Source organism: Brachionichthys hirsutus, chromosome 8 (assembly GCF_040956055.1).
Source record: "Brachionichthys hirsutus isolate HB-005 chromosome 8, CSIRO-AGI_Bhir_v1, whole genome shotgun sequence".
Lineage (NCBI taxonomy): Eukaryota > Metazoa > Chordata > Actinopteri > Lophiiformes > Brachionichthyidae > Brachionichthys > Brachionichthys hirsutus.
Window position 1 is genome coordinate 8,967,568 of NC_090904.1, and position 16,103 is coordinate 8,983,670.

Consider the following 16,103-nt stretch of genomic DNA (forward strand, 5'->3'; position numbering starts at 1 on the left):
CCTCCCCCACCAAGTGTTTGATCGCTGGCTGAGGTCCGAGGGCAGTGCTAGTTTAAAGTTTGTGCACCTCATTCAGGTGTGCTACATGCTAATACCTGATACCTCATTGATTATTGGTAAATAATCAGCATCTTTAAAAGCTTTCAAATAAAAATAATCAATAAAAAGTCTTCATTTCCATCCGGGTCTAGTTAAAGCCCTCAGAAGCATCGATGGAAACGTTCATACAGCAACCTGGATGGATGGATGGATGGATGGATGCATGGATGGATGATGGATGGATGGATAACTTTAAATCATTTATTTGGCCTAACTTCAGAAATGCTTTACTTGAATCAAATGGTTGAATCCGCTGTTTGGAGCCGGAGCCGGACGCTTCCCCGCTCAGGTGAGAACAGGCAGGTGTGCTTGGCTGGGATTGGGGGATTTCACCATTGTCTTCCTCAGGTGGGTGCATTGAGGTTGAGGTGCATTGAGGTTCCCAGAACACAGCCGGAAGTTCCACCGCAGGGCAAACAGGTGTTCCCGTCCCTGTTTGGAAAAACATGGATCCGCACCTTTATCTGGCTCTACTCCAGTATTTTTCATTTTGAGGACACACCCACACTTCCGCCCATTTTCAAATGATTTAATCGATTCATTCTCATTTTAAAAGTACAGTACAAACAATTAAATAGCTGAAAGCAGTGGATTATTCTGTGGAATGTTTCCGTCTCCGTGTTATTTCATGTTTTCACATTTATATTAGAATAAACTGGAGAAAGAGTTAAAGACCCCCCACAAAAAGACCAAACTCCCCGTCAGAAGGAAACAAGCAGCTGTGACGTCACGATTTTAAAAAACGAACACGAAAGAGGCGCAGCTGGATTTTACTGCTGGCGTTATAGCGCCTCCTGCTGGTCATTAGCAGACGCTATAGGTGTGAGATTATCTGTTTATTTTCTCCTTCTGCTATTGGTCTGTCTCCAGCTCTAATGATGAATCTACAAACTCCTCATTAAAACATTCATCATCATTAGGAATGTTGTGTTTACAACCTTTCACAGAAATGTGTAAAATTAAGTCACGTTTTAATAGCATTCACAAAATTCAAATAATTGATTATTATTAAATAAAATAAATATATAGTTATTAAGAGCATATCAAATAATTAATAGATTTATCATTTTTGAGTACAAAAGGCTTTTGTTCATAGAACGTAGCGTTTATGTCACAATCTGGACTCCTAGAACTTCACCGGGCCAGGAGAACCCGAACCGGGAGGAGACAGCAGACGCCCTTAGCGCCTGCAGGTGTCGCTGTGGAACCGCAGCGGCACCAGAAAGAGGAAATCTGTGGAGTCCCGAGAAAATGGACGAGAGGGGTCCATCCATCCCTCCATCCATCCCTCCATCCATCAATATTTATGACAATACGTAACACTTTATGCAGTAATTGTACTTAATTATGGTAAATGTACTCCGCTCGTACGGGTGTGTCCAATCACTTACGGTCATGTTGATGGATCATTTCGTGCTTCATCTCAATCGTCGTCTTCTCGCTGCACTTCCGTCCTGCAGGAGACGAGGACGGAAGGCGGAGAACACCTGGAACACCTGGACTGAACCAGTGCAGCGCCACCATCTGGAAGCTGCTCGTATCTTGTTGGCAGGTTTGCTCGTGCCTCGGGACGCTCGCATGTCGAGGTGATACTGTACGCACTATTCCCTTTCGACTAGGTGAGTCGACTAACCCCCGGACCGTATTTAAAGTGCCGTGTTCAACAGCACGCCTCCAGAGCCCGAGTCCGACACACGCATCCGGACGGAGGCCTCGGCCGGGCCGACGTAACTCTAGCCCGAAGTCTACCAGAACAGATCCATCATCATTTACGCCTCGCTGAGCGCCGTTTGTCCCGGCAGCTCCCGGAACGCCAAAGGTCAGGGCATAAGAGGCTGCTTAGTGGCTCCGAGCGGAATGAAAGGCCGGCCTTGACGGTCGCCGCCGCTGCAGAGCGAGAGGCTGGGAGGAAATGAGCGCAAAATGAACGACAAATTGAAATCAGAGGCGGGGAAGATAAATGAGAGGCAGCTGTAAATCACCTGGACCGGGGGGGGGGGGGGGAGCGATGGATGGATGGAGGGAGGAGTAATTATTAGTGATTGCAGCTTCCCCTCCTGTCTGTCATTAGCACCGGCTGTTCACACACAGCCTCCTCTCTGTCGGGCCGGGCCGGGCCGGGCCAGAGACCGGCAGCGCCGGTTTATTTGACCATCTCAAATCTTAACAGTCAATACCTGCATGTTTCCAGCACAATATTGTCTCTGGCAGAGACCGCCAGAAAATGTATCCCTGTGAAAATAAACGCTAGCATTAGCATGCCAGGTAACACGAGGGCCATGTGCCGAGAGAGGAGGGGCCGAGGGAGGGGGGAGAGGCGTCAGACAGGTGAGCAAGCATCGGTGAAAATTAGTGAGGGAGGGAGAGGACGAGTGCTTAAAGGAAGGGTCTGTGAAGCGGTGATCAGGAAGTAGTAAAGGTTAGCTTAGCCGTTAGCTTTTGTCTGATAAAGAAACCCTGACGCACTTCAGCTCGGTCATGTGACGCCTTGCGAGGGTTCCTCAACACACGGACGAAGGCTCTCATTTTCAGGTCAGAGGTCACCTGGTTGGACCTGGACCTTCCCCAGGTTCTGTTCCTGCGGTCTGGGATCTCGGGTTGGCGCCAGCAGAACTCACTGGGGGTGATTTTTCGGTAACATTTTGTGCGATGGATGCTTTGTCGCGTCCTAGCGTCTACGCTAACCCAACCAGCCGCGTCGTTTCCCGCCCGTTTAATGGAACGCTCTTCTGTTCGACGATCTGCTCCTTCAACGGTTGACCTCGCCGCCATTTACTCAGAAACACCTGAGCACAGGCGGCCATTTTTCATCATCATGTTACCGAGCCCCGCCCACCTGCAGCCGTTTCCACATCCGCACGTTTCCTCAGCGTGAAAGTCATCATCATAATCAACGCACGCACAGTTCACCAGGAGCCAGAGGGGGGGGGGTTCTTTTCCCAGGGGCCGGCGGGCTCCAAAGGGCAACCGGGCCCAAAGTCAACATTTCCAGGCCGAAGCTAAATGACGCTCAAACCGCAGCGCGCTAAGCAAACACCTGAGGCTCAGGTGGGAAAGCAAAGGCCTCTGGAGCAGAAGGGGCTCTTTCTCTCAGGATCAACCCTCTCAGCGTTTTGGGCACTTCACACGGCCGCAAGCTGAACGCCGCCCACGACAGCTGATTGAAACAGGAAGTATGCAAAACCACGCCCCTTGTTGTCAACCTCACCTGAACAGGTCGTTAAGGTGAGATCACTGAACCCTCGGCATGGGGAGGGACTTCCATTTACCTTTCTGTCAGATGTCCAGTTGGACTTCCGGTGTCGCTTTCTGACCCTCACCAGTGGATCGGTTCTGTTCTGGTTCTGATTAGTGTCTCAGACGGTTCTACTACAATCCCTTGGCAGCGGGTTTCGTTCCTGCTGTAAACTCCCCACCTGGATGTTCTCATCCTGTTCCACAGGAGGCCCCGGCTAACGTTAGCCTAAAGGGGCCACTGGAAGAGCATGTGGGCCCGATTCCAACCAAAACCAGCAGAGTCCGTCAGGCCGGCGGACGGGGGCACCACGAAGGGGTTCCAGCTCCGACGGGGAAGAAGGGCGTTTTTCCAGGAAGAGTTTATTGAAACGGTTTGAAGAAAACTACAGAAAATTCGAAGCAACGCTTCAGAAACTTTTCTGTCAGGCAGGTTTTTCATTTTTTAACAAGTACAAAAGTCTTGTATGAAAAAAAATAAAAATCTGTCAACCTCACCTGATCAGACTCTGACTAAAACTTATATCCCACAGATAAAGTAAAGTGTGAAATAATAACTGACCATTTTATGCAATTTTATTCCTATAGTGATTGTGCCCGTCACCTGCCCTCTCGGCAGACTATAGTGTTACGGATAAAGTCATAAAGTAACAAGAAGAACAGGGCAGGAGACAACACGCGAAAGTCAGTATTTCTTTTATATGTTCTTAAGGGCCATTCACAAAGTTCGTCTCGGCGGCACCAAAAACAAAACACAAACTGAAATGCCGCTGATCTTACGGTTTCTTCGTGGGGCGGCCACTCATCAGGGTCTCCTACGCCGATCTCATAGAAGAGTTCTCCAGCCTCGTTTCTTTCTCCTCCTGAAGGGTGGTTCTGTCAGAGTCCCTTTCTTCCGTCATCAAGGCTCTGCAGATCAGCGGGTCACTGTTTCCCTCGCTTCAGGTTCGCCACAGTCCACCGGCCACTCCTGTCATCTGCCGGTCTCCTGCCGGTCTCTGCTCTGTCGGCCATCCCTTTGCCGTCCTTTATCTCCTTTCTTTGTTGATTACCAGCAGGTGTTTCTGCTCCCACACCTCAATTGCGTCTGGGACCACGCCCAGTGCTGTCCACGCAAGGATCCACAGGGGGGTGCTAAAAGTCCACATCACGCAGCAACACATGCACAACTCAAACAGTGATACAAATTAGTCCGCACACCACACTAGCCTATTCAAATTTTATTACCTGCCTACCGCCGTACAGGGCTGTGCACACCGCAGTGAACATACAACATGGACAAACAAAAAGTGACAAATACACAGTGTTTATTTATTTGTGCTCCTTAATTCTATCCCCTCCATCCAACCATCACCAAGAATTGTCCCAATACACCAGGTTCTCGTCAGCCTCTAGAGCAGTGGTTCTTAAACTTTTTGGAGGTACCAAACCCCACCAGTTTCATATGCGCGTTCACCGAACCCTTCTTTCGTGAAAAGAAATGTGGTTTTTTTTTTCAGATTCAAGACATAGGTATATGATTTTTTAATGGTGCACAAAATGAACCGTGCATGAACATCACCTTCTTCAAAGAACAAAACCAACACAGTGCACAAATGTCAAACTCCGCCCAGGATGCCAGGTATCTGGCTTGGGCACATCAGATTAGATCAGTGTGTTGCAAACTGGGCAGTAATTAACGCTTTCTTTATGCACTTTTTCTTGCTACTCCAAGGCTTGAATGGTTGGTTCATTCATTGTTATTTTATTTTCATATTTACCTCAGAAGGCTGCAAATAAAAAAAACATACAATTTCTATTTAAAATGCCATTTTCTAATTTGAAATTCGATTTTGCATGTCTTCATGATTAAATTACAAAAGCGTTGCCTGTTCCATACTCAATGTTAAAGCAAAACTTGTTTGGGTCCATATTAAAGGTTCATTTATTCAACGTTGGCCCACTGTGTATCTGAGTTTGACACCCCTGCTCTAGAGGAACGTCTGGATCACCAAGTTCTCAGGAGATCTGAGGAAAAAGAGAGAGAGCATAGTGAGAGCCACAAACACTAACCCAGCAACCTCCACTGACTCAGAGATCTGTGGGCGGAGATAACTCTCAAATCGGGTTTCCATAGGTGCTGGAGTGGTGGATCTGGCATGCCTGAAACCTCAACCTAAGAAAGGGGCAGTCATCCCGGGCCCAACAATGGCATCATGAGCCCCCAGATCACCCCAAGCAGCCACAGCAACCCGAAAACGACCCCCCAGGGCCCCACCGGAGCCACACGCAGAAGAAGCAGCCCAGAGCCCGAGATCCACGGTCACAAACACTGAACCCCCCCCCCCCCCCCTGTACCCTGTTATGTAGTTCCCCAGTTCCCAGGCTGGGGAACTATCCCAGCACCGTGGATGTGAGAACACCCATGTGCTATATGCTATATACAAACACTCACACCTACAGACAAACTGTTGTGATCAGTTCACCTGAGCTGCATGTTTTTGTCGGGAACCGGAGAACCCGGAGATAACATACAAACTCCACACAGAAAGGAATGGAACCCAGAGCCTTCCTGCTGTGAGGCGGCAGATCCATCCTTTTGGATCTGCGGAGGAACGGGACCAGTGGCACCGGATCAGAACCTTTTTTAGTGTCGGTTTATTGAGGGGGATACCGCCCAGATAACACATCCAGGTTATTCGCCGACACATACGGAATCATCTTCCCCTCAAAGTTGTGACTGAAGGTGTGAATGAATGACTCTGTGTCCATATCGATGAAGGACAGCTTTCCTTGGTCCAGGTCCAGATCGACCATGATCCTCCTCGGCGTCCCGGTCACCTGGATGGTGCTGCTGACGGACTGAGACCGTGCCCTGTACACGCCGTTGTACAGCCCGATCCCCCACAGACAGAAGCCCGTGTAGCCCTTCCTCTGCATCAGCTCTGGTAACACTCCCAACAGCCACTCGGCGCTGTCTCCGACGTCCACGGCCCAGGAGTGGGACCCGGCGCTGAAGCCCACCGAGCTCAGGACCACCGGGTAAGTGTCGAACCTCTCCGGGTTGTCAGGGAGCTGCAGTTCCTCGACTCGCTTCACGCTGATCAGATCTTCAGACACCAGAAGTTTGGGGCACGCGGTGTTCGGATCCAGAACCAAAGTGTCGTAGGCGACGTGGGCCTCCATCATGGACCAGACGTGCACGGGCATGTTGCCCAGGTGTTTGGCCTCTTCTATCAGAAGTCCTTTGGGCAGCTGTGGGCTAGCTGTGGGGCAGCTGTGGGCTCTGTCCAGCTTCCCCTCCAGAGCATTACAGTTCAGCAGGAAGGAGATGTCGCCCGCCTTCAGCTTGTCCTCCACCGCTGCGATCGCTTCTGAGAGAGCTGCGATGTTTCTTTCCAGATCCTCAATGTTCTTCATCACCCTCTGGCTCTTCTGCTGCTCCTCCGCCTGCAGCGTACCCAAACGTTGATTCTCCTCCTCCCGGAGCAACTGGTGAAACTTCTGAAACTGCTCCGTGATCTGCTTCCTGGTGTTGCTGGCCTGGACTTTAATGTGCTCTGCCGTTTGATCCCACACTTTCTTTGCGTCTTCCTGATCCTTTAGCTTCACCTTCAACGTCTCCTGCTCACGCTGAAGTTTCTCCTTGCCTTGTTGCACAGCTTCATCGATGGGTCTGAACCTGTGGTTGGCGTGCTTCTCAGACTCCCGGCAGACTAAGCACGCCAGCTGCTGATCGGACATGCAGTACAGTTTCAGCTTCTCAGAGTGGAGGGGGCAGAGAGCCTCCTGGTCCCCCTCCAGGAGGAAGGCCTCACAAAGGTCCTTCAGCACCAGGCTGATGGGCGGGTTCAACGTCGAAGATACGGCTCTACAAACTGGACACTCACGTGACTGCTTGGTTCTCCACCAGCTCTGAACACAGGTTTGACAGAAGCTGTGGCAGCAGGACAGAACCACCGGAGCCCTGAAGATGTCATGGCAGACGGGGCAGCAGAGCTTGTCCGATGTGCTGGAAGCCATTTGCCCTCCGATCTGAAAGCAAAGCAGAGACTGTAGAAGTGCGTTCGGCACGCAGTCGCGGTAAACAGTCAAGTTTCTCCTGTTAAATTCTGATCTAAAAATCAAAGCTTATGAAGAATTATAGAATTAGGAAAGCACTCGGAGCGCAGACCTCCCCCAAGCAGCTCGCTCCCCTCCTAACTGGATCCACACCGTCCACATGGTGATCTGGATCAGCACCAAAAGGTTCGAGATTGTTCTTGGTATCTTTATACACCAACCATGAAAAGTCAAAGTGAATCAGAGCTGATGTGTATTTGTAACTGATTCTGAGATAGTCATCACGACTCTCTCCGGATCAACCCCCCCCCCCCCCCTTTTTTTGTCCACCTACGTTGCACATATTAAGTGTCTTTGTAATTTATTGTAATTTATGTAATCTATTGTCATTCATTGTCATTTTGCATCAGTGGTGTAATTCATTTTAGATTTATTGTTAGTTTGCATCGGTGGTCTAAAATCATTTTATTTTTCGAATGTTACTTTGCATCAATTGAGTAATTGAATATTGGTTTTATTTCTATTATACTGTTAAATTTGTATTGTTAATTGTGGATGATTTATGTACTAAGGACTTTCAACAGAAACAAGACTGCAAGGACTTTTTTGAAATGCTCCTCTTAGACAGGATGTTTGACTGCACTTGTACTGTAATACATGCTACTGTTTGACTGTACTTGTACTCTAACATTCTATCTAATAAATATATTCATCATCATCATCATTCTTGAATCCATAAATGGGTTTTAATGCTTAAATGTAATATTTGTTCCTGACCTCATTCTGGATCAGAACCAGAAGACATGTTTCATGATGGTTCATATCGGACCCCTTCATGACTGGGATTTCTGGTGAGTGAATTGAATGCAGATTTTATGAGGTGGGTTTTTTTTTTTTAAAAGCTTCCATTATAAGTAAATGGGAAAATCCAGATGTTTCGGTATCCAGACTGGAATCCGGATCGCTCTCAGAATTTAATGGATCAAAGATAGACCAAGACGCATCTTCAGATTTTTATGATCAAGATCCATCCAGCAGTTTTTCCGTAATCCTGCTAACAAACAAACAAAAACAAAAACAAACATCTAGATTTTCCCATTTACTTATGATGGAGGCTTTAAAAAAAAAAGTCCCATCTTGTAGTCGAGTTCACGGAAGTCACGTGACCTCGTGACTCACTTTCGTTTTCAGAGAAATCGAACTGATTTCCCTCGACCTGCTGTCTCTGATCGTTTCGTTGTTCTTGTTCGGATGAAGACCAGGACGGGAACGATCCGGGATTCCCTGGAAGAAGAGACGCTCCCGGATAAAGAAAGGACGGACAGAACCGAGACGGGGAGAACAGGGCGCTATCCCGACCCAGTCCCCAGATCGGACCGCGGAACACGAGTCTCCTGTTTGTTTCCTACTTATTCTCCTGTTAAATGATTAAAGTCGGTGATTACCGGCAGCTGCGACTTCACTATCAGACTCCCACGCCGTTTCACTGAGCAACCGGGAACGATCGATGTCTGCCGCTGTCCCCGCGGCTGGTCTCAAACCCCGGAAATAGAAAGTAACATGACGCATCCGGGGTGGACCCCGCCCAGAGCAAGCTGACCCCGCCCAGAGCAAGCTGACCCCGCCCAGTCCAGCTGTTCCCGCGAGAGGAAGAAAGTTAATGAATGCTACTTTACTACTAGTCACTAGTATTAATTACTACTGTTCACTAGTTACTACTCTGGTACTACTAGTCACTACTGGTTAATGTTAAGTACTGCTAGTCACTACTAGTTACTACTACAGTACTACTACTTTCTACTAGTCAACATTGCAATAATAATAGTTACTTTACTACTGCGTGTCAATACTAGTTGCTGCTAGTTACTACTACAGTACTACTAGTCACTACTAATTTCTACTAGTCACTATTATAATAATACTAGTAACTACTACAGTAAGACTAACTAGTCACTTACAATAATACTAATCATTAAGACTTACGACTACAGTACTACTAATTACCTACTGCAGTGGAATTTTAAAGATGATTTTATAATTCTTAAAATATAAAAATGGACGTTCTCAGACTGCATTCAGGAAACAAGGACTTTAAATGTCAGTTCTGAAGCTGATGGGAGGATGAGAACTAAAAAGAGCGCTCTCTACCGGCCGGAGGACTGAAGGTCACATCATAATGAAGGTTCAGCAGTTGAAATAGCATTAAATCAAAGTTTCAATAAATGAAAACAAGAAGCTTTATTAATGCAGTAAAACATATGAATGTTGAATGAGCCAAATATTCAGCAAAATTCTCTAAATATGCTTTTTTGTCAGGAAGTTCAAAAGAAAAGCAGATTTTTTACAAATGTCCTGCTTCCACATATTAATGCTGGGGAGTGATTTCTAGTAAAAATGTAAATCTCTAAAATCAATGAAGGTGATGGAGGATGAGCTGGAGGCAGCAGCCATGGTGACAGGCTGTGCTGCTATTGGACAGCTGCGACCAGCTGATGGGAACAGCTGATTCCACAGTGGACTGACAGCAGAGAGTTGTGCTGTGGGGTGCGTGGGCTACGTCACCACACCCAGCCACCCTTATAGGTTGCATTAGGTGTGTGTGGGGGGGGAGATTTGGGGAGAAGTCGGCCCGTTGCTGTTTAAATGGCTTCCGACGGCATGACGTCACGCGGTAATTAAAACTTTCTGGGATTCCGTTTCCAATTCCTGCGCTCTGCAGGTTTGTTGCGGGGCTTTTGGAGCACCTGCGGGCCGGTTGGTGCGTGAGGAAAGTATTTTCACTGGATGAAGTTCAAGCTTTGAAGGGAAGGAGAAGAAAAAAAAACGGAGGCTGCGGCATTACGCCATTCTGGCCTCGCTTGTAAAAAAAAAGAAAAAAAAAGGGGGATTTAAAGAAGTTTCTTAGCAGATATCCAGCAGACTGGAGCCGCGGGGTGAGAACGCGCGCACGCACGCTCCCTCTGGATCTCTGCGGGACCCCGCCAGCACCGTGGTTCTAACGCCAGACGGATGCGGGGAATAACGCGCTGCAGGATTTGTTTCCTCCACATCTTTGCTTCTGCAGACGCGCACATATGTCTGACTCCGTGTCCAGGCGGGAGAGGGACTTCTCACCAACTTCAGCTCCAGCAGAGCGCACGGGACAGCCCGAGGATGAAGCACCAACCGGGACCGAACCCTCTTCTTCTGTTAACCCAATAGGCCCATTCGATCCGCGCTTCATTACGATGACGGCCTGGCAAAAGGCTAACGGGCTTTAGGATGAAACTCGCGAAGCGTCTTTCTCTCCTGCTGAGCTGCTGCTTGACGCTCATTTACCCGGATCCCGTTCTCGGCCGCCTCCCCCGGCTTGGAGAGGCGACGCAGCGCGCGGCAGGTGGCGGGGACGGAGAACCGGGTCACCGGCGGATCGGCCGGGGTTCGTCCGGACCGGCCGCACTCAAGCAGCCTTCTGAAAAACTCTCCCCGGTGAGTCCGGTGAAGATTACGCGGATCCGCGCGGGCCCGCCGTTAATCAAGGCCGAGGCGACCGTTCTTAAAGGCAAGTTTATGTCCGCGTCCTCGGCAGCGCGCAGCGACGCCGTGCCCGTGAACCGTGCACAGCTGCTGCAGCAGCGGGACAGAGCGGTCACAGCGGGGCGCAAAGAGGCCGTGCGCTCCCGGGTGCCCGCCGGGGACGCGCCCGTTAGAGCGCACGCTCCTGCCGCCTTCAGCGCACCCGCGGCGAGGAAAGGCACCGTGACCGTGGGAGCAGGAAAGCATTCGGGGAAAGTTGCCTCCAGAGCGGGCGCAGCAGCAGCAGCAGCAGCAGCTCCAGCGCGGCCTGCGCAAAAAGCTGCGCAAAAGCCGCAGCAGCAAAGCGCGGCCCCGGCGGCGCAGCGGGGAGGCAGCGCCAAGGTCCGGGAGGCGCAGCACAAGCAGCCGCTGGTCACCCCGCACGACTACATGCTGTCCCTGTACTGGTCCCTGTCCGGCGGGGGGGACACGAACAGCAGCGCGCCGCACCAAGCCGGGCTGGCCAACACCATCACCAGCGTCGTGGACAAAGGACAAGGTAGAAAGTTGGACTTTTATTTTCTGTCTCTCCGGAGAGTTTCTCTAAAATCACGTCACGTTCATTTTTAAGGATTTAATTCAGATGTTAAAACACACACACCGAATCTGATTTGGGTTCGGTGAACCTGAATCACCTTTGATTAGTTTTGCTGTTCATTTATTGATCGGGGGGGGGGGGGGGGGGGGGATCTGGAGTGGGAGGAAGAAGGAGGTGGAGGAGGAGGTGAGGAGACAGAGATGCTGAAGCTCAGAAATAAAAACACTGCAAGAAATGATGATTCGTGTTAAAGGAGCAGTTCAACATTTGGACCTCTTTATTCCCTGCTTCCGGACCGCATGCTAAAATAAGCTAAGATAATTAACTGGCAGTGAATTACAGATCCATGTTTTTCCTTCTCTGAATGGTTTGAAGTGGGCGGGGCTCAGACCGTCGTCCACCAATCAGGATTTGAAGCATTGCTGTTGGGTTGTTTGTTTGCGACCGATCAAATCAAATCGACTAAAGCTAGCGGATGAGTATTTGATTTTAAAGAGAAATAATTTGGCCCCACGATGCTCTGGCGACACGTCTGGGGTGTGTCCCGCCTCTCGCCCGTGGGATAGACTCCAGCAACACACGTGAACCACAAGGTGGATTAAGCAGCTGTAAATGGACCGACTGACAGATGGATGGATGGAAGGATGGACAGACAGAGTGATGGCTTGATGGACAGACGGGTGGATGGAGGATCTGCTTGCCTTCAAAAGGGCAGACAGACTGCTTTCAGTCAATGATGCCGTTTGTGCTAAGCTAAATGTTAGCTCGCCGTCACATGACTGCTGCATTGACCTCTTTTTGCTCCACACAGCCAAAGATGGTGGAAATTCTTTTTTTTTAAGCAAACAAAAACATAAATTGATTTAAAGCTCATTTGAAATTCATCATTGTAAAGACTGTCGGCGCTAACGCTAGCCGTAGCTTGCATCCCTCTCTAAGGAATGTGCCACTTCCTGGGAGCGGGTAAACAAGCAGCACATGCGGTATAAGCTAACCCGCTAAGCTAAGAGACTTCATTCGCAGGCAGGAAGTAAATAACCACATTTCAAAATAATGTGGGATCAAAGGGCTTCTGGAGATCTGGGCGACGGCGTGCGAGTGCTGAGGAGTCGCTTCATTCCCCCGCTGCTTTGTGATGTTTTAAAGCCGGGCCTTAGCGAGCGTTTAATGGTTCTGTGTGTGTGTTTCTGGCCATCTGGCCAGCCGTTGGCAGCCGTCCGTGATCTACAGCCCCAGGAGGGTAAATAAACACTCCTCGCCGCCACAAGTAGGGCGGCCCCTGTGTAATGTTATCTTTACGGCGCAAAACTGTTTAAAACAATGTTTAAATGAGCAGAGTTTAATATTTCTAGCCCCGCTAAAGGTTTACATTTCAACCACTTAATGTACTTTTAATTCGCTCTTTATTTGTGTAGCGTGTCCTCAGCAAATCGCCGGTGACCTCCTCCGCATGCTGGGAGGAGGTGTAGCTGACGGCCTGTCTCCTCCTCCTCCTCCTCCTCAGTCCGCTTTAGCTTCCATCCTTCTTTCTTCCTTTCTCCATCTCATATTGGGCATTCGGTACATGCGTCGTCACCAAGCTAACGACAAACAGGCTAACTTGTAATATTTCGGCGAACCTCCTCACTAAAGAAACGAACATTACGACACGTGGAGGCGTCCGATGTTTGGAAATATTTCTGTGAATCACGACGTAAACAAAGGAAATCCAATCGCATCCAGACTCCGATAGTAATCCAGATCTTCTGGACCAGATGACGATCCGTATTTAACTTCTGGACTGTAACAAACATGGCCGGGAACTCAAAGCTACCAGCTGTCTCGTGCAGTTTTATAAATGGATCCAGATGGGCGGGATTTATTTTTGGACTATTTTATTTGGAGTCCTGATCCTCAATGAAAGCGCGAACACAATCGTCTCACCTGCAGCCCTCGGTGCTGATTGGCTTCACCTGAGGTACCGGCTCACGTGAGCGGTAAGATGTTAAGAGCACTTTAAGGCCCCGTTCACACTGCAGGAAAACACAGCTTCAGTGGGATTCTCTTGTTTTTTCCATCCTGGTTTGTTGTCCTGAATCAGACGCGGGTCAGACCTCTGACCTCCGTCTGAACCGTCTGGACAGAACCCATCCAACTCTGATTATTATTATTATTGACAGTTTTTAGGTTTAAAACTGTTTTGTAGTTTCAACATCTCGTTGACAAATAAAAAAACTGCAGACGATAGAAACGCCCAAACTGTTGGACGATTTAGGGAATGGAGAAACGTGCAATGATCGCACACAATAACCGGCGTGTGGTAACAATCGCCTGCATGCTGGCCACGCCCCCAACAGCTCCGCCCTGATCTGGCCCGAGTCGCTTATGACGGCGTGCTGCGCGTTAAGCAGAAGGAAAGCGTTTCACTCAATAAGGTGTGACAGATTAACAGTGATAATGGGGGTGGGGTCGGCCCGGGGTTCCAGATCGGCCTTGGCCGGCCCGGTAGCCCGAGGCGATACCCGGCACCGGCGATGCTTCTAAACGCCATCCTGGCAACGCTTCATGTTTTTCAGTTGGAGCGACGGAATTCCTCGCAGCTGCAGCCGGATGCGTGTTTGATAGTTTGTTTCCTCCGCAGCAGACGCGGCTCCAACGGCTGCAGGTCGGCGGCCGCGGGCCTGTTTACGGGCTGACGTGGGCTCCCGGTCTGGTTCCAATGTACTCTCCAACTGGTTTCCCTCGCTGAGAACAACACGGCCCAGTTCAGATCGCTCCCGCTGACGTTTCCGTGCTCGCGCGCTAGCATGCGACAGCCGTTAGCATCTACCTGGCGATGGTTGTGCCAGAAAACGGCGTCCGTTAAAACGTCCCACCACCTGAGATGCTTTCAAACTTCCAAACGGGCGGAAGAATCCCAGACTGTAATCGTTTTACGATGCCTTCCCAGAAAACACGGAAAGCATGCAGGAATGAGATCCGGACACCTGGAAGCATAGCTTGGATGATCTTTGTTCAAGGTTTGCGTGTGAAGCTCAGCGTCTGCCTCTGTGTGTGTCGACTTGCACGTGTGTATTTACTGCTCCAACATTCCTCGTGTCATATTTGCACCTGCGGCTCGAACGTTCGACCGCGTCTGCAAGTGATTTTCCTCTTTGGCTAGTCCGGGGTGGGCTTGCTGTCGCGTCGGTTCGAAGTCGTCTCTCTGTGGGTTTTAAACCTCCGTTCTCTCCGACAGACGATCGCGGGCCCCAGCTGAGGCGGCAGCGGTATCACTTCAACACCAGCGCCCTGGACCGGGAGGGGCTCCTGGGGGCCGAGCTGCGTATCCTCAGGAAGCGCCTGACCGACCATCGCAGGTTCTCGATGGGAGCCGCAGAGGGGGGAGGAGGAGGAGGCTCGTCTTTGTGTCTAAAGCTGTACGCCTGCGCGTCCGGAAAGCAACAGGCCGTCCTGCTCCAGACGAAGACCGCCGAGGACCGGGCCGGGTTTGGCAACAAGTGGGAGGTGTTTGACGTGTGGAAAGTCTTCAAAGGGTTCAGAAACCAGCAGTCCAAGCAAGTCTGCTTTGAGCTGGAGGCGCTGGAGCGCCGAGGCGGGCGCGCCGTGGATCTGCGTACTCTTGGGTTTGCCCGAGCCGGCAGAACCAACAAAGAAAAGGCCTTCTTCTTGGCGTTCGGCAAAAGCAAGAAGCGCGACCTTTTCTACAACGAAATCAAGGCGCGGTCGGGCCACGACAACAAAACCGTCTACGAGTACCTGTTCACCCAGCGGCGGATGCGGCGCGCCCCCGCCGCCAGGGGTTCTAAGAAGACCCTGCAGCAGCCGCCGCCCCCGCAGTCCGTCCCTCACCATCAGGCGGCGAAGACGCCGGCGAGGCCACGGTGTCACCGCAAACGTCTCCACGTGAACTTCAAGGAGATGGGCTGGGACGACTGGATCATCGCGCCGCTGGAGTACGAGGCCTTTCACTGCGACGGCCTCTGCGACTTCCCCATCCGGTCGCACCTGGAGCCGACCAACCACGCCATCATACAGACCCTGATGAACTCCATGGACCCGGAGTCGACGCCGCCGACCTGCTGCGTCCCGACCCGGCTCAGCCCGATCAGCATCCTCTACATCGACTCCGCCAACAACGTTGTCTACAAGCAGTACGAGGACATGGTGGTGGAGTCGTGCGGCTGCAGGTAGCAGAGGGAGGAAGAGGAAGACAGCGGCTTGTCTTCATCGGACCGTGGGAGTGGGGGCGCGCGCTCCGGGTCCCAGACGCTGCCGCATCGTCCTGCTGTGGACGACCAGGCTGCACTCCACAGACCGTGACCGACCATGGAAGACGAAACAGAGACATGATGGACTGACGGATGAGGCGATTAAATAAAGACGCACGGTGGACTTTTTCTGTATCTGCGTCCTGATTGGTGTAAAAAGTGTGCGTGTAACAGAAAAGCGGCATAAATATTAGTGAAGTGTACTCGAACGCTCTTTTTCCCAGTACTTATCCCGCCGTTCCCGTTCAGATGTATGACGAAGATGAATTTGTGCGGCTTATCCGAAATGGTTTTGTGAAGCATGTGAAGAATTTCTGATGTATAAATACGGGCTGGTGATGAAGTGCTGATCTGACCCGCCCCAAATGTGGGAAAGTTAAACTACT

At 50.4% G+C, this 16,103-nt stretch overlaps 2 protein-coding genes across 3 annotated transcripts; one reads left to right on the top strand and one right to left on the bottom strand.

Annotated features, from left to right (window-relative positions):
* Positions 1-5,735: 5,735 nt before the first annotated feature.
* On the bottom strand, positions 5,736-8,916 carry LOC137898067 (zinc-binding protein A33-like). 2 transcript variants are annotated; one of them, XM_068742063.1, is made up of 3 exons: positions 8,820-8,905; positions 8,554-8,658; positions 5,736-7,347 (listed from the first exon to the last, which is right to left on the bottom strand). In XM_068742063.1, the coding sequence occupies exon 3, from the start codon at positions 7,333-7,335 to the stop codon at positions 5,971-5,973; it is 1,365 nt and encodes a 454-aa protein (XP_068598164.1). In that variant the 5' UTR covers positions 7,336-7,347; positions 8,554-8,658; positions 8,820-8,905; the 3' UTR covers positions 5,736-5,970. The 2 variants fall into 2 exon arrangements, with proteins under 2 accessions (XP_068598164.1, XP_068598163.1); XM_068742062.1 differs by lacking the exon at positions 8,554-8,658 and having other exon boundaries at positions 8,820-8,916.
* A 1,719-nt stretch (positions 8,917-10,635) lies between these two features.
* Positions 10,636-15,640, top strand: gdf5 (growth differentiation factor 5). The gene is made up of 2 exons (XM_068742061.1): positions 10,636-11,428; positions 14,685-15,640. The coding sequence occupies exons 1-2, from the start codon at positions 10,636-10,638 to the stop codon at positions 15,638-15,640; spliced, it is 1,749 nt and encodes a 582-aa protein (XP_068598162.1).
* The last annotated feature ends 463 nt before the right edge of the window (positions 15,641-16,103 follow it).

Coding starts and splice junctions, on each gene's coding strand:
- LOC137898067 (XM_068742062.1), bottom strand. CDS start 7,335: ATGGCTTCCAGCACATCGGACAAGCTCTGCTGCCCCGTCTGCCATGAC.
- gdf5 (XM_068742061.1), top strand. CDS start 10,636: ATGAAACTCGCGAAGCGTCTTTCTCTCCTGCTGAGCTGCTGCTTGACG. Junction 11,429..14,684: donor CGTCGTGGACAAAGGACAAG/GTAGAAAGTTGG, acceptor TCTCTCCGACAG/ACGATCGCGGGCCCCAGCTG.